This window comes from Oryzias latipes (assembly GCF_053564925.1).
Source record: "Oryzias latipes strain Hd-rR chromosome 1 unlocalized genomic scaffold, Olatipes_Hd-rR_3.1 chr1_Y".
In the NCBI taxonomy this organism is placed as follows: Eukaryota; Metazoa; Chordata; class Actinopteri; order Beloniformes; family Adrianichthyidae; genus Oryzias; species Oryzias latipes.
Window position 1 is genome coordinate 10,480,281 of NW_027616335.1, and position 26,383 is coordinate 10,506,663.

At 38.2% G+C, this 26,383-nt stretch overlaps 1 protein-coding gene across 3 annotated transcripts in view; it reads right to left on the reverse strand.

Moving 5' to 3' along the window:
- The window catches only part of LOC101170154 (zinc finger, CCHC domain containing 7), a 58,955-nt gene extending 36,717 nt beyond the window's left edge, over positions 1-22,238 (reverse strand). The window contains exons 1-4 of one of the 3 annotated variants that reach the window (XM_020702873.3): positions 22,101-22,192; positions 18,234-18,314; positions 15,864-16,411; positions 14,338-14,536 (exon numbers count right to left, since the gene is read on the reverse strand). In XM_020702873.3, coding sequence (XP_020558532.3) covers positions 14,338-14,536; positions 15,864-16,322 — 658 coding nt within the window. In that variant the 5' untranslated portion in view covers positions 16,323-16,411; positions 18,234-18,314; positions 22,101-22,192. Of the gene's footprint in view, positions 1-14,337; positions 14,537-15,863; positions 16,412-18,233; positions 18,315-21,901; positions 22,076-22,100 lie in introns of those variants that run through there. The other 2 variants (XM_011474853.4, XM_011474847.4) reach the window with 2 other exon arrangements.
- Positions 22,239-26,383: the final 4,145 nt, after the last annotated feature.

The following is a 26,383-nucleotide window of genomic DNA, read 5'->3' on the forward strand; positions in this document are numbered from 1 at the left end:
ATATTGCATTTTTGCCTTTGACATTGTACAGAATATGTATCTATATTAACAAAATAAAGAGGCTTTTACAACATTTTGGAACATTTTTCAAATGAGGGACAATATCCAGAAATTGCAACATTTCTCATGCATACAACTTGGTTGTATTACATTACTGGATTATATTTTTTTATGTTGTAGATATTTTTTGAGGGGGGGGGGGTGTTTGTGTTAATATGGACAGTGTAAGGGACACAATGAGGAAAGAAAGAAGAGGAATTTTAGCCTTTTTCTGCACAAACTTACCCAACTTTTATTTGAGTTTATAGTAAGATGCAGAATGTAAAATTATGGAAAAGCAAAACACAATTTGGAAGAAGCCCCGAGTATAAATAAAAAATGTGAGTTAAAAAACAAAAAAGTCATTTCTTCTGCACTAAAGATGTTGAAAAACTGATGTGATACAAAAAAATCTTTACCTAATTCAAGAGATCAAAAAGCTAACCAACAAACTTGTTTTTGGCACTTTGAATCAAATCATTTGCATATTTGGGATGTCAGTTGCATCACATCGTATTCCAAAAACACCAAAGTGGCCCAAACTTGACTTTATTTTACCAAAAAAAAACAAAAAAACTCTTAAATCAAAAAGTGTTGACATTTTATCACCAAAGTCATACTTGCTTACAAAACCACAAAATGCCTCTAATAAAAACTGACCAAATTATTCATGGAGTCTCCTTTGTCTTTTGCAGTGAAGCACACAAACACTCATCGTCTGTGAGGGGCAAATATATTTTAATAAAACCACTGAGTTGCAACCTCAATTTCATTTTGATGAATTTCCTCCTGCGGGAGAGAGCCAAGCAGAGGGCGGGAGGGCAGAAAGGCGGGAGAAAGAAGCAGGGTTATGGGGGGGGAGCAGATAGAATTTTCATGATTGTTATTTTTGTTATTATACAGAATGGGGGTGTGGGAGGGTAGATAAATGACGTTGGTTAATGTGAAACATTTTTGCCGAACACTCCATTATCGGGCAGGTTGGGCCCGTCGAGGGGGTTATTTTTCCAAGGGATCTTTGGCCCTGGTAATTAAGCTCCATTCACCACGTCCTGTTCCCCGAATTAAAAATTTGTCATTAAGTGGAATTTACCATAATGCCTTTTTATCTGCCGGCGCTTCAGCTTGTGTGAACGTGTGTGCGGGATTGAAACGAAGGAGGGGCAACACGAGAGGGCAGCCAACACACTGTGAAGACATGCTCACAAAACACACACACACAAACTCTCACACACACTTCGGGGAAAAAGGCAAATTGAAAAACTAAAGTAATCCTGGACAGCGGCACAAGTTTGTGCGATCAAACACACAGGCATTTACAATCATGCCTGAACACAACTACCCTTCAATCCTAGAAATCCAATGCCTTTGGCACAATTGATTAATGGTGCTTTAAAGTTTTAATTTAGATTTTTCTTTTCTCTTTCGTTCTTCTAATGTATGCTGCATCGCCTTCTCTGTCACACACATACAAACACAGACAAAGAGTCTGTGTGTTTACGAACTTTTTCCAGGGAGATGGCCCTCATAAGCAAGGTACAAGCCAAGAATGATTGAATGGAAGAATCTTTGTCTCTGTAGGCTTTATAAACAATACAATTATTAGTCTTTAATTAGAGCAGCTCCTCTGCGGGGACAGGGGACAGACAAAGAACAATAGAGGATTAGAAGAGGAGCTCCTAATATGGCTCTTTTATCACTTAATTCAGATACAGCTCATAAATGCATCCTGCTGGGGTTTTTTCTTTGCATTTGACAGTCTAAGGTTATGATTGGATGACAGGTTTAACAGAGAGAGCAAACCCTCAACATTTTTTTTTACTTCTTTCTGTACAGTTTGGTTTAAATAATTGAAATTAGATTACCATAATCAAAAACAAGAAAATAGAATCATATTTTTTAAATCAAACTTTCTAATACCAAACTGGTTTACAGTGCTGGGTAAAACGGCCAAACTACTGATTTGATTTAAAAATTTGGCATTTGGTTTAATTTGACAATTTTCCGTTCTTAAACCAAATATATCTGGTTATGAAAAAACAACTTAGTGTAATTAGGGATTCCTACTTAACACAAGATGAGCTTTCTGTTAAAGAAATAAACATGTTTACATTGAAATTAACCTGAAATCTGTTTATGCTTGGAAAAAATATAGTAGGAATTGCTTTAAAAATATATTAATTGAGTTTATGAATGTATCTAATTTTCCTAATGATTTTTGATCAGATTTGGTCATAAAATTACTCTAAACCCATCTGAACTAACTTAAAAAACATTATTCTATTATTTCCAGGTCACCAAGTGTCAAAACTTAGAAACAACAGTCAAAAGAACAGACATAACAAATATTACTTTATTAAATAATGATTGGCAAACAAAACTATCGTTAATCTCCACATTGTTACAACTAAACAGATATTATTACCAAAACAAATTGACAGGAAACAGCATTTCCTCTTCCAAAATAAATAATTCTTCAGTTTTGACGTTGTGACCTTTAGATCAAAGACAAAAGAAACAACTGAATGAAATAAGTGGGACCTTTAAAAGTCAAAACATGGAAATCAGTGTGAGGATAATAACCTACATGAGTCATGTCACTTTGACCCTAAGAATGCAACAAAAAAGAGGGAATATACAAAGTTAATAAATGAAAGCTAATAATTGAAATTTAAATACTCCATATCTCTATAGGACCCATGCATTCAAAGACCCTTAAATGAAGAAGAGCAGGACAAGGAGTTAGAGGGGGAAGAAGAAGTGTGGAAGGGTGAAACAGTAATAAGTTGAGAGGATAGGAGTGGACAGATGGCAGAGGTTATGCCTGGTTGAAACGGCAACACTGGAGGAGGGTCGTGTGTGCGTTTGTGTGCGTAACTGAGAAAATTACGTTGCTTTCCAAATATAAAACATACATCAAACTCATATCAGTCAATCTAAGGCAAATTTCATTTAAGACCAAACCCAGTGCCCAGCAGAATTTACTAAATATAGGCTAAAATAATTGCACCCCGAAGCAGTTGACTGGCAGATAAAGTCCAGCTAAGGTAAACTAAATAGCCGACTGAATGACATCATGCTGTCAAAGCCTCCAAATGTATGTCAACAGTGCAGGAAGGAATCTGCAGGAGACGCAGGCGGAGGGATGGGGCGTCTTATTTAGTGTCGTTTAATTTGCTCCTCTCCTTTCCATCCATCCCTTGGCTTTTCTGACAGGTAATAAAAAGCAGGAGCTTTCCTGACAAGCCCATTTGAATTTGGATTGAATAATATGACCGTGGGGTTTCCCACAGAAAGCTCTGTCCAAGCGTGCAAGGAAGCACCGAGACTGAAGACAGTGGCAGCTCCAATGCTTGCAACTGCGAGTCTGTTTGTGTGCACTCAGCACTGCGCACACACGCATGTGCACACACAAACACACACTTGCTGGCATAATGGTAGCTAATGCAACTACTATAATGAATTCCTGCAACTACCCACCATGCCAATCCAATATGCTTTCCTCCACATCTGGGCCTAACCTCCCCACCACTCACTCTCCCTCCCTCTCCAAAAAGCCCTCCATCCCAACTCTTCCCCCTGCACTCACCTCCCTTACCTCCAGCACCACCTCCTGCTCTCCAAAGCTGCTGAAATCCCATTCCCCATGGGGCAGGCTAAATTGAATTGCCGTGTTTATAGGAACAACAGGAGCGCTGCTTTAATATACCTTTGAGTTTATGCCTAATGCCTCCCTGCTCATACGGCAGGAGCTCCAACCCTTAGCTAACACGCACTGCTTTTATGGAAGTGGAAAGAGACAGAACGGCAAGGGATAAGGGTAAAGAGATCGTGCTTGTTTTTGTAAACGGCGGGAAAAGTAATAAGTCTGTTAATATATCCCAAAGACAAACATGTATATTTGTTCCACAGCACCACAGTTAAGGACCATCCCTTTCCTAAAAGCTGTATGATCTCGTACATCTCAACGATGAATGAAAACAAATGCTAAGACCAAAAAAAAGGAGGCCGGAAGATGTATATATTTTTTAGATTAGTAAGTAATTCTGAATAAATATCTGGCATATCAGTGTAGGGAGTCGGCCATGCATGTCGACTTGCAAACATCCTCCATTTTCTCCTCTTTCTCTGTTCTCCCTCTTGTCCCCTTTCTCTTTTGGCCATGTGTCAGCCTACAAAAGGCTTGCAGTACAAAGGCAGGAAACAGGTCTGAGACACTCAACCCAATTACTATTGATCCGTCTGCACTCAAGAGGACAGAAATGTGCTTACCTGCATGCCCACACACAGCCAAACAAACACGAACAGGCTGATCTTTCTCCATATAACAAGTCCTGTAAGGTTGCAAAGAGTTATTTGGCTCCAACTGAATTTTCACACTCTCTTACAAAAAAGTCTAAAACTGGGTAAAAGGGACTCTAATACAGTACCTCAAAACAACAAAAATCTGTGTCAGAGTTGGTATTGCAAAAAGCACAACCAGACAAACTCTATGGGCACATAAATCTTTTAAAATGAGGCAAAGTGATTCTTCTTTTTATTTCTAACTGCTGACATTTATTTTGTTGAGTCTGGACCCCCCCCCCCAATTGAGTGTTCATATATGAAAAATGCAAATAAAATAAAAAAGATATTCAGAAAACGTATAGGAGGCTGGAGCAAACACTTCATCATAAAAGTGACCTTACACAAAATACACTAATTGTTTGAATCTACTTTTTATTTTCACTATTTGCTTTTTTTCTGACACAATTATTAGGGGTGTAATGATTAATCAACTTAATCGATTTATATTCCTACAATTCAACCAGATTGGTTTGGCTGAGGCAAGTTGTCAAATGAACCTATACCATTATAAAATCATTTCAAAATGATATAATTCGATTATAATCGATGCTGGAAAATACCATTTAGATTGAGGCACAGTTGGTTAATTTTTACTAAAACGTAAAAACAACAAAGTGCATCACAGCGGACAAAACGCGTGATGACAGCAAAAAATGATTTGCAAAGACATGAGACCAAACAGTGTGGTCGAATGTTCTAATAATGTTCCATTTTTTAAATTATTTTGATGTGGAAAAACAACAGTCGGCTGAACTTTATTAAACGACAATATGAATGGATTTTCCATTCATTCTTGTTTACTTGCTTGTTTGTACACATATTTCATTTACACTCATCTTGCAAGAAATACAAGGAATCTGGAAAACTTCACCTGCACCGTTGAGTAGCCAGGTGTTCACCTCTGAGTCACACTGGTTGAACTTTTTGGCTAAAGATGTCCTGGATCAATTTAAGGTCAGTGAATCGGATCGAATTGGATCATTCAAAATAAACCAACATCAACTATGAGCCGTATCGACAACCACAAATTATGAAGCAATCGTTAAAATGAACTGTTAGACCTGTAAAAATTATGCTCTTATTTCAACTGGTATCTAAAGCCAAATATTTTCAGTTTTTCCTTTGGGGTATTTTAGTTTAATACAACCATTTTATTGCTGTATCTTTAAATAGTTTTAAAAATGACCTTATAAAAGTTCAACAGAATTAAATCGTAGTGTGATCAAGTACATAATTATAGAGTACATCTACATGATTTTTCAATAAACAACCTTAAAGATGAACACTAGGGATGCCAAAATTCTAGGTTTAAAACCAGAATCGTGGGTAAATGTTCATCCTTAAAGAACTTTTATGCATTGCGATAATACTGGTAAAGAAGTACCAACTTATTAGCTAAAACAAAGAAAGCTCTATCCATATGTTAATTTTTTTAAACAAGTATCGTCTGACTTCTCGCCTAAAATCTTTTTAAATGTGAAAATCTCAGCTAGATGCACTTGCTGTATGCACTCACACACTCACAGGCATTCAAAACCAGTCCCACATTAAGAGTATGATGAACTATGAATTTGGTCTGTAAGCATGTGAAGAAATATCAATGACTAAAGTCCCCAACGAGTCGGCAAATATCTCCTCCGCTCTGATTTTATCCACAATAATTAAATTTCTCTCCCAACGCTGACTGGGGCTTTATCAGCCGCTCGCCACCACAATCTCGGCATTTCATTTAACCATAATCCCCTGGATAAAGGGGCGGCCTAGGTGTGCTAATGCACTGGCACACGTGCATGCAGCAACACAGGCAATGGGCAAAGGCTTGATAGACATTCACAGACACACACTGCAACAAACCACGATGCAAAAGAAAAAAACGTTTCGGGGCTAAGAGAAGTCCTGACACTTTTAGACATGTGAAGTGATAAAGTGTTAGAATAATAAAAAAAAGCCTGGCCACATTCGTGATGCATGCTCAGAGGTACTGGAGTAAATCTTGCCCTTGCGAATCTAAATACTGTCACATAACCAAGACCTGGTGTTGATGTATGGAAAATAGGGCAGAGGAGAATACAGAGCTGACATAGATTGGAGGAAGAGCTGAAGATTTATGAGTTCCTTCTGACAAAAATCCTTAAAGTACCACTCAGATCCTATTTTGATCTATTGTAAAAGCGTTCCCAGTGGTCCTTTAATTGTGATTATGCTGTTTTTAGCCAAAATCAAGAAACCTACGTCGTTTTCTAGGACACAGTTTCGGCGTTGCTGCAGTTCATCAGAAATTTGCCTGAGGTGTGGGAGGGACTTTTGCCGGGGAGTAAGCCAGCACTGATTTCCCATCATCCCACTGTTTACACAGTCTCTTGCTAGCCTACAGCCTCATAGACCCAAGCTAACATGAGCGGTCCAACAAAGATGGCAAACAATATCGGAGCTATCCAGCCGTACAGTTTTGAGTCAGATGCCGGCTCAGACGAGGAAAAGGAAAGACCGACATGGATCTAGTCGTCTGAAGTTGATGCATCAGAATGGACCGGAGTTGGGAGTTTGTGGTCCCCAGATTGTAGTTTGTACGTAACTACTACTACAAGCTTTTTTTTTTGAATTGTCTAATTTGTCTACTTCCAATTCCCATGATTTCGATAAATACTCCGAAACGCAGTTTTAATTTTCATTTTCTTGATGCAAGTCCTCCATCATGAGAAAAAAAATTATACAGGACATTAAAACAACAAAAACACAATTTTCAGAGTTGATCATTATAATTAAACACAAAGAACATCAAGATCTAGAATACATTTGTGTCCATTTGTCAACAAATGTTCCAAAAACATAAAATTTACCACGATGACATAATACATTAACAGTTTTTATCATTACAGATTTATCTGCATTCCTGCACCAGTCTAAACCTTTCCGACTCATATTGTTAGACATACGGTTTAGATCTGTATTTCAACCTTTTTTTTCCAAGCAATCTATGATCTGATGACTAATTATCCTGTTTGATATCTAGTGTTTGGATGATCGATTTTTATCATGACACCATTTCCCCAAACACCTAAATTTGAGTCTCTTAAGCTGTGAACTTCTATTTCATGGGATTTGTTGCTATTTGCTCCCTAAATGGTAAAATGGTATCTACTTTTATAGCGCTCTTAGAAGGCCCAGAGCACTTTACAGCCACAGCCCCATTTACCCATGCACACACACATTTAAAACACTGATGGCACTTCCACTGCTGAACACTGGCGCCAACCTATAACCACCACGAGCAACGTAGGGTCTTCCCCAAAGACACTTCGACACACGGGTGGACAGGGCGATAACGAAGCCTGCGATCTTTTGATTATAGGTCGACTGTAGGTCCCTTTGCACCACAGCCCCATTTGTAATTCATTTAATTTAATTGTTTATTTTAATCAGTGCCTCCCTAAACTCAGGTTTAGTATAAATGTCAGCCTCTATGACGAGGATCATGAAAATCCTGAACTTAAAAGCCTTCAAACAAGGGTTACATGCTACAATCAGATGGAAAAAGTGGCTACAGAAGCTGATGGAAAGTGAGCATGGGTGAACGGACTCAAGGATGAGGAAATATGTAAAGACTGCATGAAATTAGGAGTTGGTGCCAGTAAGGCCAGACCAGGCCCAGCTGGTCTCTGTCTGACGAGGGTCTTAATTAAGAGACATGGGCAGAAGCCTTGGAGTGGCCACATACACACTGCCAAAAAGCCTCTGGAGAGAAAACTGCTAAACAGGGACACTTGTGTGTATATCTGTGTGGTACAATGCCAAGAGTCTTCCTCTCGTGCACACACGTACTAACACACACACACAACCATCCTCTGGGACCTTCTGAAAAACATTGGCCAGCTATTATTAGGTAACCTTTTGCATACCGAAGCAAGTGTACCCACCCTAAATGTGTGTTTGTGGTTCTCCCTCTTATCCTGTTGACTGTTAAAATGAACTTATGAATCCAAAACGGCTCTCCTCTTTGCTACTGGCAGAGAAAAGGGGGAGAAAAAAGTGACAGAAAGAGGAGGTGTAGATTGGCAAGAGGGGGAGAGAAAAAAAAGAGGTGATTTTATGGATCCATGACTGCCTTTTGCCCATTGACCCCTCCTTTGCTTGCTTGTCTTTCTCCTCTACCTCATCCCAAAAACGTATTAATATTAATACACGTGCTCCCTACCCCTTTCTTTCAAATCCCCTCCCAAAAATAAAAAAAAAAACACCTTAGGCTACCAGTTAATAAAGCCCTTTCAAGGACCCCTCCCTGCCCAAAAACTAAGAAAAGACAATAAAGGGAAAGTTGGTTGGTCAAATAAAAGAACAGAAATTATTATAGTCTCATGGGAGCTCCCTTAGTTCCACTGTAACCCCCCACCCCACACAATAATTTGATTTCCTATTAAGTGATTGCTTAATTATAATGATTATTATTGGTAATTGTAATTGACATTTTTTGTCCCCTGCTACTCTCCTCTCAACTCATCCCACCTCGCTGCCAGAGTCGTCTTAAAGGAAACACCCAGGGGAGAGAAGAGGTGGAGAAGTTCTGTCCTGGTTGGTGCAAAGCAGGTCAGTAAAAGCCCAAAAATGATGCAACGCTTTTAGAAGCCTGGAAACACAAAGCCAGTTGTACAATTTCTCTCAAGCTTTATTTAATCATCTATTATATCATTTCTGTGAGTATTTGGTCAAATGTGTCATTCTGTAGCTTCAGGGCACAATGTCTGTTCCAGTTCTGGATGGAAAAAAGGGATTTGTTTTACTCTCAAAGGGATATACCGGTTAAATAAGGGTTCAAGGAGGAGGTGGGGATTCCCTGTTCACCTATCACCCCATCCCACATACACACATTTAACTACAGTAGGGACCCTCTGGTCTCCAGTTTATTACACATTCCTGCAGGCTAGAGTTTTGCAAACAGGCTGTGGTAGGATTTCATACTAACTCACATTCATTCCAACAGCTATGACACTGATTTTGACACACAAAAACTCAAATCAAATTTCTTCGGAGAGCCCATTAATATTAGGAGTTGGAAACAATTTCATTGAGATCACATTCTTTATCTATTCTGAACTAAAGACGGAGAATCTTCGGTCCTCTGGGCCAGGGCACGGTTATTGGGCTCACCTCAGGCGTGGTGAGGCCGACATTGGCTCCGCACTTTTTGTCTTTGGAGGCACACACCTTCACACTCCAACACACACAACACATCCAGACTCATATCACACCTTCACTTTCGATCCAAAACGACACCTCATTTTAACAAGAACCACAAAAAAAAGGCACAATAAATAAGCATAAAAATATGAACACAACCAGAGTAAATAGATTTGAATTAAACTAATAATTACAAAATAAATTTCGAACAAGTTTTGTAGCTAAATCATTTAAATCTGTACTACTGTACTTAAAAGTCTCCTTGAATAATGCCTGCAACTAACACATAGAGAAGTGAGAAGTGTGTAGATGTTGCTATAATGTTTTCTGCTAGATTATATTTAAATGAAACTTCTCTGAAGACAAACAGTCTAATTCATACAAATGAGCACCTGCAGCCACAACCGCAGATGTCTGTGGGTGTTCAAGTCAAAGTTTCCAGGAAAAAAATAGCCACATTTTCATAAATTATTTTGACAAAGATTACTTTCAAACAGGATGATCTGTCCTTTCCAGATGCAGATACATGTGGCATATAAATAAACATATATATGTACATACAAACATAAAAGGTGAAGCAGAAAAAGCCCAGATGACATCTGAATCTCTGTGATGGCAAAGAGGACTTAAAAAGACTAGTTTTGTCAACGTGAACAGACAATTACAGGCAGAAATTACTTGTAAAACATTAAAGTAATACAATTAAAATTCATTATAATATTTCAACTTAAATTAAATGTAATTAGATAATATCTCAAATTTTAAAATCTAACAAATATTGTTCGAATTATGTTTACATATTTTTGCATTTTTTAATGTCTAACTACAAAAGATTAAAGCTCTAAAGAAGTGGATAATAATGTGAAAAGTCTTGTTACATATAAAAAAAAAAAACTTCAAGGTTCAACGCAGAAAAAAACATTGCTAGACACGAAGACTGAGACAGATTTCCGTTTGTGCATACAAAACCCTGGACCTCTGAGCTGCGCTGACGTCTACGCTGAAACTCGCCACTGGCAGACGGACGCCGCAGCCAATCCTTTTCGGGGCCCGTCTCCTGCAGCTTTCCACTACCCAAGAATTATCCAAGAAAGCTTCTAGATCCTCTAAATGTGCTTAATTCGAATTTAAGGAGGCTTATGTTAAGGAATGTTAAGAGCAGAAAATAAATCCTTCATATAATAATTATTTGTCACATAGATTCCTAACTTTTTTGTTATGTGAAATAATATTTTGTCAAATTAAAAATAGTACTTGAGCATATTTAATGTTCAAATTAATTGTATGAAATTGTTTGATTCATTTTTTTCCTTTTTACTGACAAAAAAAATCACTGATTTAAAAAACAACAACAATGCGTTCGGCTGAATTTCTCCCATTTTTCTTTGCATCCGCCGAAATTAGACCTACAGAGTATAGACTCGTCCCATTTGCATATCCTCTGTAAAAACTGGATAATACAAGTCAAACTATGGCACAGTGATTTCATGGTGTGTATGTGTGTGCCTGTTCAAACACACTGTGTGGTAGTGTGGGTGTGGCGTTACACCTCGTGTGGCACTGGGCAGCCAAGATAAGAGCTGATCCTATCCGTGTCTCCCTTCCGCAGTGCCTGCCCACCCACCCGCCCGCCCGCACACATGCACTCTCAGCAACACACTCACACAAACACCTTCTGCAGTACCCCAGCGTGCCATTGTGATCTCATTTTTGCAATCCAGATTGCCTGTGCATTCACATACTCTCACATATGCAATCAGAGTCGGCCAAAATCCATTTTTCTACATGTTGTACTCTGGCACGTGGCCTCGGGAAAACAAAACCCAAAAGAGATCTCTGATTGACAGAAACTGCAGGCCCAACCAAAAATCTTGCTAAAGTAGCACATTTAAACAAATGGGACAATAAGCTAGAATTTTCATCCAAGTAAGGAGTCTTCCAGAGATTCGTACTGGATAACAAGTCTGTAAAACCTAGAAGATGAGAAATAATAGAAAATAGAAAAGCTTACCTTCCTCCTCTTAACCTCTTAGCACGAAGATACTCGCTTCTCTCAAACTCGCCAAGACTTTCAGTCAAGCACACACAGTAACACACTCGTACTTAAGCACACTTTGATGTGATCGGCCACCCCGATAGTGAGCCAGAGCTGCCTCTCTAAGCCTCAAGCAAAGTTTGATGTGCACTGACCAAGACCGAGGGAAACAAAACACAAGCCAGGAGTACTGGGGGCAAGCAACAGAGGGGAAAAAAGTGTGACCACCGAGTGAAGTTTAACCACCCTGGATTCAAGTTGGGCTTCAGCACACCCCGCCTATACCCTGGATCCTTTACACAAGGACGTGCACCCTTTCTGGGTGGGAGAGGCAGGCGGCTTGAATCTTGGGAAGCCCATTTTCCATCTCTTGTTCCGTTTGGTTGCTGCTGCATAGCTTCAAGACAAGCGGGCAGCTCCAGTTTATCCGCCTTTTCTAATCTTTTCTTTTTTAACTCATCCAACGTCCTCACAGATCCACCCACCGACAGCTGCCCCTCACAGCCAGGTGCTAGACAGCCACTTTTCCAAGTGTATCAATGTTCTATATAAAAGGAGAAAACTAATCAATAAACGGTGCAAAATGTCTTTAATTTTACTTTAAATATCCTTCCTATGCCAACTCAGAGCTACAGAAATACTTTTATTCTTTTTTTTTCTATTCTTATAAGTTAAAACAACAAAAGAAGTAAGTAGTTCTTTAACTTGAAATGTTGGCATCATTAGTGGTTCAAAATATGGTTGTTTTTTAAGGTCTTTTTTAATTTTAGTAATTTAGCACTATATTCTATTTTAAACTTTAGGAGGATATTGGGAATCTCTGCCTCTTGTAATGCTTCATGTTTGCTGAAGAACAACCAAAATTGTGTTTTTCTTGTATTACTATACTTTAATAAAATCAAATATAGTCAAAAGGTTTTGTTTTTGCTTTATTTTTTAAGCACCATCAGAAATAACATCTCCTCTCTGAGTGGAAAAGGCCCTGCGTATTCATCTGTATATAAAGAGTGGCATGAAATCAGCAGAAACGTCATGTTTTCCCAGCATTCCCTCCTTGTTCTCCAGTGTTTGTTTCTGCTATGGCTTATGAGCATCAGCTGATTAACTCAAAAGCCCTTAACTTCATCGACTACGTTTGAAGCGAGCGTCGGCTAAATTGTATCGTCAAGGAGTCAGATGTTAAGCCGGCATCATCGCTGGGGAGACTTTTTGATTTCCAACCAAAGGCAAGATCAGAAAAGGTGGAGACTGAAGGGTGAAAACTGAAATAACAAAAGAAAAAGTTACAAAAAGATGTTCACCTAAAATACTTTAGATTTTCTATCATAATGGCCTCACAGGTGAATTGCATTGTGGGAGACTATCAATAATATGTAACAATTAATTTTGATGAATTATATTGTTTGTTTCTTTTTCTATTATAAAAATAGGTCTGTTTATCATATTGTTATGTATTTCAATTAAAATATATATATATATATATATATATATATATATATTAATTACTATTTATAGTTGTCCAACAAACCTTACATTTGTGGTTAGAGGGATTGATTTGGAAGTGAAAATAAATGTTTGTCAGAATAAATTCTAAGGATCCTTTTCTCTCCTCAAGAGGACTTTAGCCATGTAGGAAACTCATTTTGGCATTGTTGCGAGCTGACGACAACAGACACAGTATTCGCTTTGATTTTGTCACCGAGCAAGGAATGGGAGTGCGGTTCAAGACTACTGAGGCCCGTCCCTTAATTTCCTTGCCTTTATTTGCCCCCCTCCCTCTTTTTTTTTGACAAAGCCCAGCTCCATTCCTCTCACTTGACTCTTTCTACTCCACACCCGTAACCCCCAATGTGCAGACATGAGGTCAAGCTCCAAAGATCACAGAGAGAAGCCAGACAAGAGACAGGAAGACAGAGACCTAAAATCCTCCTATCCTCCCAAAACCAGGCCAAGACCTCAAGCCTTCCCACCAGCTCCAGACCCCCCCTCCCTTTTCTTCAGCCTTGCTGTGTGTAGAGGAGACAGTGGGCACTCTTGCAGAAACACCAGCCCAGGGAAATTCAAATGAGGGGGAAAAAAATGGTAAGGGAGACAGAGATGGGAGGACAATAGTGAGAAAATGGGATAAAAGAAAGATGGGAGAGTGTGGAGGTGGGGGGGGAGGGGGCTGCTGAGGCTGCAGGTTAAGATAATGTAGATCTAAAGAGATTTGCAGGAAACATTTTTATTCCTTTTCTGATTACCCCCCCCCCCCCACACACACACACACACACACACACACATACACCTCCCACGCACTCCCGCTTTCCCGTTTGTTTGTCTGTTCTCGGCATAAGTGTTACGACTGTTGGTATCCGTGTGTATTTACACATGCATGCTGATTAGAAATTGAATATTTTATAAGCACCACCCCACACACACATATTAATACATAATGCACACAGGCATACTTAAAGATGCATCAGGGAGGAGAGCAACCAGGAAACAGACAGTGCCAGGAATGCTAAAATGTACAAATTTCAAAGCACAGCTGGTCCACAAACATACAGGTTTTTTAACCACGTAGACAACATGGCCTGCTCCTAATCATTTTGATGTGTGTAAACTGAGGGGCATGCTACAAGTCATTACTAAAGGTGTCCATCCTTCAAATCCTTCTTGTGAAAATGCACCAAAAAACTAACAAATTATAAATATTTTCTAGTAAGTTTTCCTGCTGACACATAAGAACAAACGCTCACCTGTGCTGCTGTCAGAAGCCCCTTCAAGGTGAAGCGAGATGGACTGGTCCTCGTCCCGCTTTCCTTGACCCAGAATCATCCAGTTCTCCAGATCCTCAGAATCTGATGAATCGGAGGAATCCGATGTGGTTTCGGACTCTGAACTGCTGCACAATACGGCCACTGGCACGGCAGGACTTCTGCTCCTCGTCTTGGTTTGCTGGGTGATCAGACAGTAAACATTTTTCAGCTTACACTGCTGCAGGTCAGCCTGTCCAACAAAGAGCAGCAAAATCTGCCATTCCACAAACCAGAATAACCCCCTTTATCGTGTAAAAAAAAAACGTAAAATACGCGACATGCTAAAACAGGAACGAGGGGGCGTTTTTGGAGAGATCAAACTTACACAGATGCCCTGAGAGTGACACAAGAAAACTTGCTCAACCCAGTCATTTCATTGGAAAAACCAGCATCCAAGAATTCACAGGTATTTGCTTTGACACACATTACCCACTTCATTTTTCTAGTGCTTACTGTGCTTGAGCTTTTCACTTTCAACAGAATCACTTAAGCTGATAAAAGGCTAAAAAGGGGAAACTGCTACTGGTTTTAGTCTTTAAGGAAAATCTGAAATGGTTGACGGTTAAATTTCCAGTTATCAAGTCCTGGAGTTTCTGTTTAAGGCCCCAATGAAAACCTTTAAAAGACCCACTCTATTGAAAATGGCGTTTTTGGTGTCTTTCAAACGTTTTTGTCATTTTTTTCATGAAGGAGGACATGCATAGAGAAAATTAAGTTAGAAATTGCGTTTCTAAGTATTTCTTTATTCAAATTGTGGTGAATCAAACAAAAAAAAGTCTGAAAAAGCCTGTTGCTGTGACGTAGACGCTACAATCGGCGGGCCACAAGCTCCTTGCTCTGCTCCATTGCGATGCATCTATTTGTAGACGACTAGATTCAAAGGTCGTCTTAGTTTTCCTCGTCTGAGCCGACATCTGGCTCAAAACTGTACAGCTGGAAAGCTCAGATGCTGCTTGCCATCTTTGTTGGACCACATATGTTAGCTTGGGCCTATGAGGGGCTGTAAGATAGCGGGAGAGCGTGTCAACTATTACAGTTGTGCCTAACTTTAAAAAAAACAAACAAAAAAAAAACAGCACACTTTTTTTCTGCATCCTGCTTGGCCGGAAACCTTGTCAATCAATCTCCTTTTTTCCCCTGTACAGATACATGCAGCTCTCCAAGTCCACATAAATCTTCCATGAAGATCAGATCTTTATTTTCATTCTCTAAGACTGGACTTATTTTTCTACAAATGTTTGAACTTCGAGAGTTTAAACAAGAGAGAAAAGTCTGAAAATGTTCATGTCTTTTTGAGAAAAAGGGTATAAAGTGTGTAGTGAGGGGTTTTACAGCCCTAAAGCATCTGTGAACCTACCTTGTGGGTTTCACCCATTGTGGGTTATATTTTTAGAAACGTACCCCCCATAATAAATGATGGAACACTAGTTTATTTCTGATTCAGGGTATATTACAGTCTCGTCTACCTGTTGTGCTGGAGTGGAAGTCTGTTGTTTGGGTAAAGCTCCGCCTTTCGAGGAACAGACTCCATCAAAATCCTCAGCAGAGTCATCAGAGATGGTAATGACATCAGGGCCTGAGTCGATCACTATAACTTCCTCAAAAAACGACGACGTTAACTTTGAGCCTTGGGGCTGAGTCTTCCTCTTCTTTGGTTTCTCTGTATTCTTTTTCTTGAGGTGTAGCTGGAGAGTGTCGCAAGCAGGTGAGGAGGGTTTGGTGTCAGCGTCCCGCTTTCTCTCATGTTCCTCCTCTTCCTCTGCATCGTCCAGGTCAGCCATCTCCCCAGGATTAGAGGAGTAGTGGAGCTGACTGTAGAGGTGAAACTCCAACTCACTGTTGCACTCGGACCCTTCCGAGTCTTCTCCATCATCTCGATATAGCTCATCCTCCAACTCCTCCCGGTTCTGCTGGGCACTGAACATTTCCCCAAAGCCTGCTGAAGGTGTGTAGACACATAAACAGGCCTCACCAGCACACCTGTTGATCCGGGGATGTGAGGAGCAAAAACAGACTGAAAAGACAAGAAAACAAACATTAAACGTTCGAAAACCGGTCTTGGAAAATAAAAATATGCTCTTATTTAAATGATAATAAAAAATAAAAAAATGTAGACGCTGGGGTTCTAAAAAAAATGTTATTAACTGATTTATTTATTTACTTTCATTTTACACTGTAGATACACAAACTAGGTGCAGACAGTTACAAATATATTTGTCTTGAAGTGTAAACTAAAATAAAAGAAAAAATCCAAACCAAAAGAAATTGGTGATGGCCTTATCACTATATCAACATTATTATTTTAAAAATCATTTTTAGATGTAGACAGGAAAGATCTCCAGGGCTTGATGGTGATATTATATCACTTGGTTTATCCAAGGAAACCCATAGTATAACACTGATGATTAAAAGAGAGGAGCCGTGAGATTTATGTCCAAACTGTTACTCCTGCAACTCCAAACTGGATTACGGTCGGATGTATGCAGCTCTATCTTTCCGTCCTGGACACAATAATCCCTGGCTGTGTGGTTATCTCTGCTGCTATGAATGACCGTTCCTGATGCAGTGATCACCCGTGATCTCTGAAGCTCAGAAGGATCGGAGGGATCAGAGGTGTCGGACGTTCAGCTATAGCCTGCATCCAATCAAAATCCTTCCACAAGCCATAAAATGCTGAAGGCTGTTGTGAATGATGCAGCCAAAAATACTTTTAATTGTAAATGTTTTAATTTTTTTTTTGCAAGTTTGAAATAAGATTTTTTGCTAAAAATACTAGTTTCCTTTGAATAAAATCATGATTGCAGTTATATTTTTTTAATCACACTCAAGAGACATGTCATCTATTGGTGCAACCACATTAAACAATGTAAATACAGCTGGATTTTCCTGCCTTATAAAAAAAGGACAACCAGCATTAATGAATAGATCTGTTCTCTTGAGCTGAAAAAGAGCAAATCTGGAGAGTCTCTGCTGCCTAAGATGTTAGAGCAGGGGTCGGCAACCGGCGGCTCCATGTGGCTCTTTTATACCTTTAATACCTGTGCTGCGGCTCTCTATGGTTTTGTAAAATAACTACCATGTTCTCAGATTGTCGTCCTGCCTTTAACACCGTCAGGTAGTGCGAGCAGACAGGAGGAAAAGAGCAGCGTGAACGCGGAAGGGGCGTGTCTGCAGCTGTGTTATGGGATGGAAAATTTTTTTCTGGAAAGACAGTCAGTGGTAATCTCGAAGGGGGCACATGAACGCCCCCAAAAAAGAGCCTTTTACCCCCCCCCCAAGACTAAAACCACACATTTCTGCTTAAAATTAATCAAATTTGCATCAGGACGCCCCTATTATCCTGTCACCTTGCTGCTACCTTACTGTATGTTGCGCTGTCTGTGTAGAACACGCTGGAGGGGGGGTTGTGCGCGGGGGAAAACAACGAACAGGTAGAGAGGAGGGGGCGGGGCTTAGACTCATCGCTTATGATTCCAGACCCGCAACAAACTAACAGCTGCTTCCTAATAAAAAATAGTTGTCATCCGAAAAATTAAAATAATGTATAGGCCTCCTGGATTTTGGATTTGGAAGAAAATAAATAAATAGAAAGGAGTCTGCATCAAAGTGAATTTGTTTCCATCATCTCATTCATCTTAACTCTGGGTGTTTGACAGACTGAAAAGTCTGTTCAAGGTTTTGGAACAACCTTGAACAGATCAAAGGAAATCATCACGCTCAGAGAATAAAAATAATTTAAATAAATAAATAAATATCCTGACAACATTTTGGATCAACACAAGTATCGCCAAATGAACTATCACTATATATCGGCAAAAACATTTTTTCTAACACACCTGGTGTTGTGGTTCCCTGTGCTTTCCTCTCAGTGGGAAACTGATCCAAATGGGTCTTTGAAAGGTACAGGTTGCAGACCCCTGTGTTAGAGTAAACAGACCAATAGTGATGGAGAACCCTGTCATCATACTAAATCCATTTAGTTTTTAGTAACCCCTGTTGTTAAAATAAAATATGTCCAACACAAGAGGCTTTCAGTTCTCAACTGTCTGCCCAGCTGTTGGACAGGACAAGTTAAAAATAATCCATTTAGTCTCAATTTACAAGCTCACAATTCAATTCATGATTCAAAACAATTCCATTTAATTATTTTTCTTCCCGAATAAATTTTGTCTGAAAAATAAATGTTTTTCTGCAAAGCTAGGGATTTGACCTAAACTGAATTTTTTTTTTATAAAATGCCTAAAAATCTTATATTTAAAAATAACCCAATCCCATGCCTCAATGGGAAAAATATATAAAATTAACATGGTTATGCTCCTACTTAACTCAAGGAATGCTGAAAATTCAGTCATATTTAGAGCTTGATAGGTTGTAAATTAGAACACAGTAACATTCAGTGACAACTTATTATCGCTACAACTCTAACTTATTCTGTGTAAATGCTATAATTATGGACTTTCATCTTATCATTTGGAAATGTGTTTCTGTATCGACAGGCCACGTACAATAAAACTAACCTCTTGTAGGTAATCCACTGCAGCTCTGAAGCTTGAGTGTTACATAACTTAATACCATTAACCCTCATCTGGATTTATCCGCTCAGCATTTTAATTCAGAGACTTTGTGTTTAAACATTGAAATCACTGCAAGTGATTCCTGATTTGGTTCATGAAAGAAGAAATTATTTTGGAGCTTCAGCTTATTCAGCTCATTGCTGCAATCAAAATGAATATTATTACCATTTAGTTCTTTTATTCCGCATCTTGGTATCATTTACATATGAGCACAAATACATTTCAACTTAAAAATGGAAACCAGTGCCAACTTCCATTTTTGTACTTCAACATTGTGCAGGCCTATTAAATATCCATTTATTCGTCACATAATTTTCATTTGGTTATGAAAACACATTTTCACATAAATAATCACCCTTATCCTGAACAAAAGTAAACATTATATGAAAAACTAAAGTTAAAAATTCATAGAAAATCTGTTGAGATCAAATTCATTGTCCAGAAGGAAATAAATTAGATTAATTGTAAGGGAGCAAAAACCATAAGGCCTTGTTAAAAGACTATAACCTGTAGTCATTTGAGGATCAAACTTACAACTTATCAGATGATTTCACCTACATCCATTTCCAGCTCTGAATGATTGTGTGAGAAACGGGTAAATGAACTAACAAAACACAGTGAAACACAACTACCGGTACTTTTTTCTCCCAATCTCCGTCAACATTTTTTTCTGGCCCACACACACCCCTCACACACACACCAAGTGGACGCAGGAGGAGCACCGGCCCATTGCCCTGTCCAGCCCTGCGTGTCTGTGCCATGATGGCTGGAGATGATTGGCTCCCAAGCCGCACACACTGCATAAGCGCCACGCTACACGGTCACAAGCCGGTCACCAGGGATTAAAGGGACAGAAAGAGTCTCACCGGGTGCACAGGGAGCGAGGTTATGTGCTAAAGTTTGGCACCGCACACGGAGCAGGAGGTGACAAATGACTGTTTTACACTGGTGGAATTTACACTGAACTCACAGCATCAGAACCACATTAATTCAGATTTAAAATTGACTTTCACTACAGTCGCCTCAAACATCCGCTCAAGTTTCTTTGGTCTTTTTCCTAATAACACTGCTTTAATGATATGTTAGCTTTGCTATATGTATTACTGTGTAACAACCACAGGGTTAGGGTTCAACTCATTTATGGCTGATTTTAATCAAATAAACAGCATTACAATAAATAAACACCCCAACTCAAATCTATTACTTTCTAAATTTCCACAAAATAACAATTCATGAGATGAATATAGACAAACCAATCCAAGTACTGTTCACCTCTCTGCTTTTATTTTAAAAAAAAAATATTCAAATTCATTCAGAATTTATGTGAAACATCATCTCAGATCTTAATAAATGTCATATGAGCAAATAATTTTTTAAATAATAAAACAAATTCCTTTTTTCAGGTGTCACTGTTGTTATGAATACATTCATGTGTTTCTTCTTTTCACCACATTTACAGTAGTGCCTAATCAATATAGTCGTAGGTGAATGTCTTGAAGACATATGTGTTCTCTATTATTCCCGCCTAAAAGAAGCTAAAAGGAGACGGAAGCTAATTTCAAATAAATGGGAAAAAGGATTACTGGAACTTAAAACTTCTCAAACAGACTTTGAAAACTAAAAGAGACTTTAGCATATAGACTTGAGTGAAAGATGCCCATTATTACTATTAAGGTCTGACTAAAGTAGCAGCCAGTCAGCCGGATAAGGATTATATGTCGCAGTATGTGTTTAGTTTTAAGGTGACATATAGGTTTTTCCTCATTACAAAGAGCAATACATGCACTAAGACGAAAACTTTAGAATAAAAACTTTTCCTCATATGCTCATCCTGCTTTAATTATTTTAACTACAAGTGAGATTCTTTTTAATAATAGTATAGTAATAATAATGTGTAAAGATTCTTTGTACTTTTAAATCAATTTCTCTGTTGTGGGATGGAATGATTGCTCTATCCACCTATCTATAATCGGATTTCTTAGATTATCAGAATACGGTGATTGTGTAAACAGGATAATTTATGCAACAATGACCATTGGAGACATCGTATTACCACCCATAGAACTAATTCAAATAATTTGGTGTCTACCTGATTTCTGGCTTATTTGAATGAGAAAAAATAAGTGGATGTAGCATAAGTGGAAAAATAAAAGAATAAGGACTGATATTTGCTGCCTGATGATCTGTCATTTCCTCCTCTTGTGGTATAAATATAACACCGTTACTTATTTAGTAAAGAACTCTAAGACCATTAACACTACAAAGTTTTGCAATAATATCTTCCTGACTACCAGCAATGAAAACTTGCTAAACCTGAACATCTCCCAACCACTGCATATCACTTAATAAACTTATGTTGGCATCTACAGAGCACATTTGTAGTTTTCCAATAATGCCAAGTGTGAAGGTCTGGTTTTCTGGGAATTGCAGTTTTTATGAATTTAAATAAAAGAACTGAGTGGACATTTTTTTCTGGTAGTCATATGTGGAAAAAAAAAAAAAAAAGAAATAAAGTATCAAGCTAAAGTCCGTCAAGCACATAAACTTTAAAAAAGAAATCTGATAATGAAAAGGGTCCAGCAAGCAATCTCGTCAAATGTTTTCTTTTCATTACTGTTATCTGAAGCACTAACCTGATTTTATGGCTATAACAGTCTCTCCGTTTTAAAAACTTTTGAGTGTAAAATGTGTGTGTTCGAGACACTAAAAATCGAACTTGAGGAAAGAATATCGGGACATAAGTCTAAATAAAAAGTTCGAAATCTTTACAAAAAAATTTGAAGCCAAACTGCCATCATTAGCCTGTGCTAGCATTTCTGAGCTAAAAACTAACTAGCAAGACAAGGGAAACACGCGCATGTCTGCTTCCTTTACTAAATTGTGTAAGCACATAGCAAATCACCCAACAACACGAAAAAATGGGTTACCACCTTCCATCGAGTCATTTGGCTCAACCTGGTTAGCATTCCCGTGTCACACACGTGTTCAGGGAGCCGGTCGGATGTAAACAATAAGGAACTACAAGCCTAAACTAACATGAAAGGAAACAAAAACACTGGACTGCAGAACTCCTGCTCAAAGATAACGGTGTTAGTGTTTGCTGTTGGTTGTCATTAAGCATAAACTCACCTTAAAACAAAAATGTGCGTGATTCCCGGCGGATAACCCGAGGAGACAAACAACAACTTCCGGGTTCACGTGAGAGAAAATAGGTTGGCCAACATAACGTTTCACTAAGTCAAGCTGGAACGGAATTGGCGGGTCTGCAGCAGCCGAGCATCTTTCTGAAATCTATGGTTTTACTGTTTGAAATTAAACATTTAAAAACGCCGATTGTTTTCAGAGTTAGTGAATTTTATTAGTCTCTAAAAATTAAGATTTGTCCATGTCCACCAGGCCCTGACCACATTTTCCTTACTCAAAGAACGGCCTACTCACTTATTAGAAAATGGCGATAGTAATTGTGTTCCAGATGAAAGGGGGGAAAAATAAACTTTTAGAAAGCTATGTTATTTAATAGTAGTTCCTTTAACTGCTATGAGGCAGATTGAAATTGTTAAAAAAAAAACACAACAACAAATGATATAAAGTAGTTTATTTTTCCTTTTGTCATTTCTATGTGAAAAACTTGCTCACTTGAAAAGCCTCATTAAGCTATTTTCTTTATTCTGTTAATAATCATTTCCTTGTTTAGCACAGATACGTTTTTTAAACAATTGTTTAAATATATTTTTTATACATTTCTTAATAAACAATTGTTATAGTGGTTTCATTTCACCCCAATTAACAATTTTCTTTTTTTGTTTCTGAGTAAAAGAACTCAGCAAAAAAAGTCATCACCTCTTTAACAATCCAACTTGGGTTATTTGCATGGATTCTTTATCTTTTTTTTATTTATTTAATTTTTTAGTGTGTTATCAGTTGTCCTTCAGGTATTTTACAAAAATTATGTTCAATGAAATGATTTCATCTTCGTTAATTTATTGTCAAACTAAAATAAACCTCAAAAAAATAAGGAGAAAAACTTTAATTTGCAAGACAAAGTCTGCATAACTGGCTCTGGTTTAACTCCATGCCACTATCAACAATGGATGTGATTGATGAAAGCCTCTTCTTCATTTCAAGTCCATAATTTTTTTAATGTGTGCAGACAAAAGATTGAACAGACTCCCTAATTTTTCATGCCATACAGACTGGCTCAAATATTAGCTAAAATATCAAAGAAATGTGCACGTATGAGAGACTCATGTGGACCTGCAGGCTTTTGTTACTATAACATGTTGATGAAATTGTAAATCTAAATGTAAATGCGATTCAAATGCCTGGCTATCACCATCAGTCATATTTACAACACAGAGACTATAGCAAAATTATGCAATATGGGTTCTTCTGCAGACTCTGTAACATTCATATTCCTCGTTTCCTCCTCTTTGTGTCAAGAGAATAATAGTCAACTCAGTACTACCAACTATAGCTGTTGGCAGCATAATAATAGTTAGCAAATGGCATTATGATGGGAAATCAGCGAGTGAATGCCATCTGATTCCAGAGGTTTCTCCATGCGTATCATCAAAGGAAAGGCCATCATGGAGCTGGATTGTTTCCTTCCAAAGGTTAGGCTGCACCACACATAATGTTTTCCCCCTTTTTTTAAGGCTGTGTATACATTTGACACACAGGCACATACACACACTTAATATCCTGCATCTTTTTTGTTTTTGAGGCTTCCCATACCCCTTTAAAACTGATGCAGGTTTGGGATGCCTCACTGCCTCGGTGAGATTGTGGTGCACCCTCCTCATTTGGGGTCCCATGCATTTGTTGGTATTTACTATTATTATTTTAAAAAAGAAAAGATGGAAACTGGATGAATGGAGGTGTCTGGTTCAGCGGTTCATCTCTGCGCCAGTGGCATCCAGACCAGTGGTGTGTTAAAGATAGATGGAAAGATCTGGGACAGGGATTTAAAGTCCTCCAATTTCCAATCAGACATTCCAGAGGGATAGTTCTGCCTGATGACTGATCTTTATTGAGGAGAAGAAGTTAAAAGAAGCATGTCATTGCTCTCATTTGATGGTGTTTGTCTGCACCATAGTGACTTTTTCTTCCATCTGAGACCAGATGTTACACCAACTCCACTTCTATAATATTTTAGCATATTAGGATTCTTATGATCTGCCACAAACTGGGTCAACATTCTAAAACAGCCATTTCTGAGTTTAAATCCTTGCTTTTGATAAATTGTGATATGAAAATTCTTTAAAACAGGATGACAAAAGATAAATTATTTTAAATGCTTTGCTGGCTGGCTGATTTATAGGTTAGCATCCCTTTTTAGGTTCATTTTTAACCATGTTTGTTTTTCCTAAAAACTGGAACATTTCTAAAAATAAATTTTTAAAATATTAACACATCTTCAAAGTTTTATTCTTAAAATATTTGTGGTCAAGTTTAAAACCAAAACTTTTATTTTAAATAACAGAATAAGGTTCAAGTGTAAGAAATGTGCTTCAAAGGGGTTTAAATCTTTAGAGGTGTCATGTGTCATGCATCCAATCAAGTGCTTTAAGATGACTCACAAGCTGTTTACTTCTGTCTTTACTGTACTCATGTGAGTACAACAGCACAGCCTGTTTCAAACCTCCAAGGCAAGAGGATCTCCCTCTCCTAAAATAAAGCTCGCCCTGCATCAGCGCTTCTGAACAAAAATGGCTGCCATGCATCACCCAAACGGGGCCCTCCGAGCTGGAGTCATTCACATACCCCAGAGTTTTTCTGTGCGAAGTTCTGAATTACTAACTTCCCTGCAGCGCATGTGCTTCATCAAACCATTACGGTGAAAATGATGATCTTTTGTCGCCACATTGATACACTGCAAATGTGTTACATTTTTTTGCAATTCTACTAGATATCACAGCATTAAACAGCTTTGCAGGAGAATAAACCGATGGTAAATTAAAAATAAGATTCAGTGGATTCTTGAGTTAATATGTCAAGTAGAGCATTAACCAGTGGCAGAGCTCACAAGAAGGAGGAGAAAAATGATATGCGACAACCAGTAGGGAATGAGAAAATTCTTGAAGAGGAAAAATAACAATAAACAAAAACACTTTTTTGCTGTTTTCTTTGTCATACGTTTAATAAATCCATCTCTAGATGGTCTTTTTACTCATGGGATGTTGCTCTGCCTCTGTTGATATGAGGTTTGGGAAATGTAATTTTAAACTGAAAGAAAGATCATTTAAATGTGCATTTAAGTGGAAGAAAATACTAATACAATGAAAAAAAGGCTGCTCCTATTTACGCAAGACATAGATTTGATCAAGCTAAAACAGTTGCAAGGTGTAAAAATTCAAGTTTTTTCTGTCTTCTTCCTTTTAGTTTTAATACCTTCTGCTTTATGCTCTTATCCAGTGATATAAAGCCAACAGGGAACCTTTGTGAGATTCATAATTTTTTTTTGGTGTGTTTTTACATAGAATAACATAATAATATTCAAAGCAATGCTTTTTGTTAGTATTAGGCCAGTGTTTAAAATCTGTTTCTCAGAGTTGATCATTTTCACATTTTTGGCAGATATAGTGTGTTCCCAGTCCTGATGACGTACGAGCAAGAAAGACTTACAGTTGAAGCGTGGAGATTCTGTTGGAATGAAAGCACACAGACGAGAGGTTTCCAATTCAAGCCAAAGATTTATTACACTAACAATATTTCTAATACAGATATCCGGGCTCAATCAATTTCCCTGAATGCCTTTTATTAAAACAGGGCTCACAGAAGGAACACAAGAAAGAGCACTGTTTCTCTCCCTGCCCGGGGATTTACGGTGGTATGAGAAAGTTTGGGCACCCCTGATAATTTTCAAGATTTTTCTTCATAAATCATTGGTTGTTCGGATCTTCAATTTCAGTTAATGTACCATATAGCAGATGAACACAGTGATATCTGAGAAGTGAAATGAAGTTTATTGGATTAAAGAAACTGTGCAATAATCACTTTAACAAAAATAGGCAGGTGCGTAAATTTGGCCACCCCTGTTGTTTTATTGATTTAACTACCTTTAGCAATAATTTTTAGAACAAAAAATTTCTATTATAATTATCAGAGACCCTTGATCTAAATATGCATTTGAAGCTAATCATGAAAAGAGGTATTTAAGGTGGTCAAGAGCAAGTTTTTCTCCTCTTTGCATCTTCTCTGAAGAATGTCAACATGGGAACCTCAAAACAGCCGTCAGATGACCTGAAAACAAAAATTGTTCAACATCATAGTTTAGGTGAAGGACACAAAAAGCTTGCTAAGAGATTTCAGCTGTCAATTTCCACTGTGACAAATATAGTGAGAAAATGAAAGACCACAGTCACAGTTCAGACAAAGGCCCGGAGTGGCCGGCCCAGAAAAATCTCAGATAG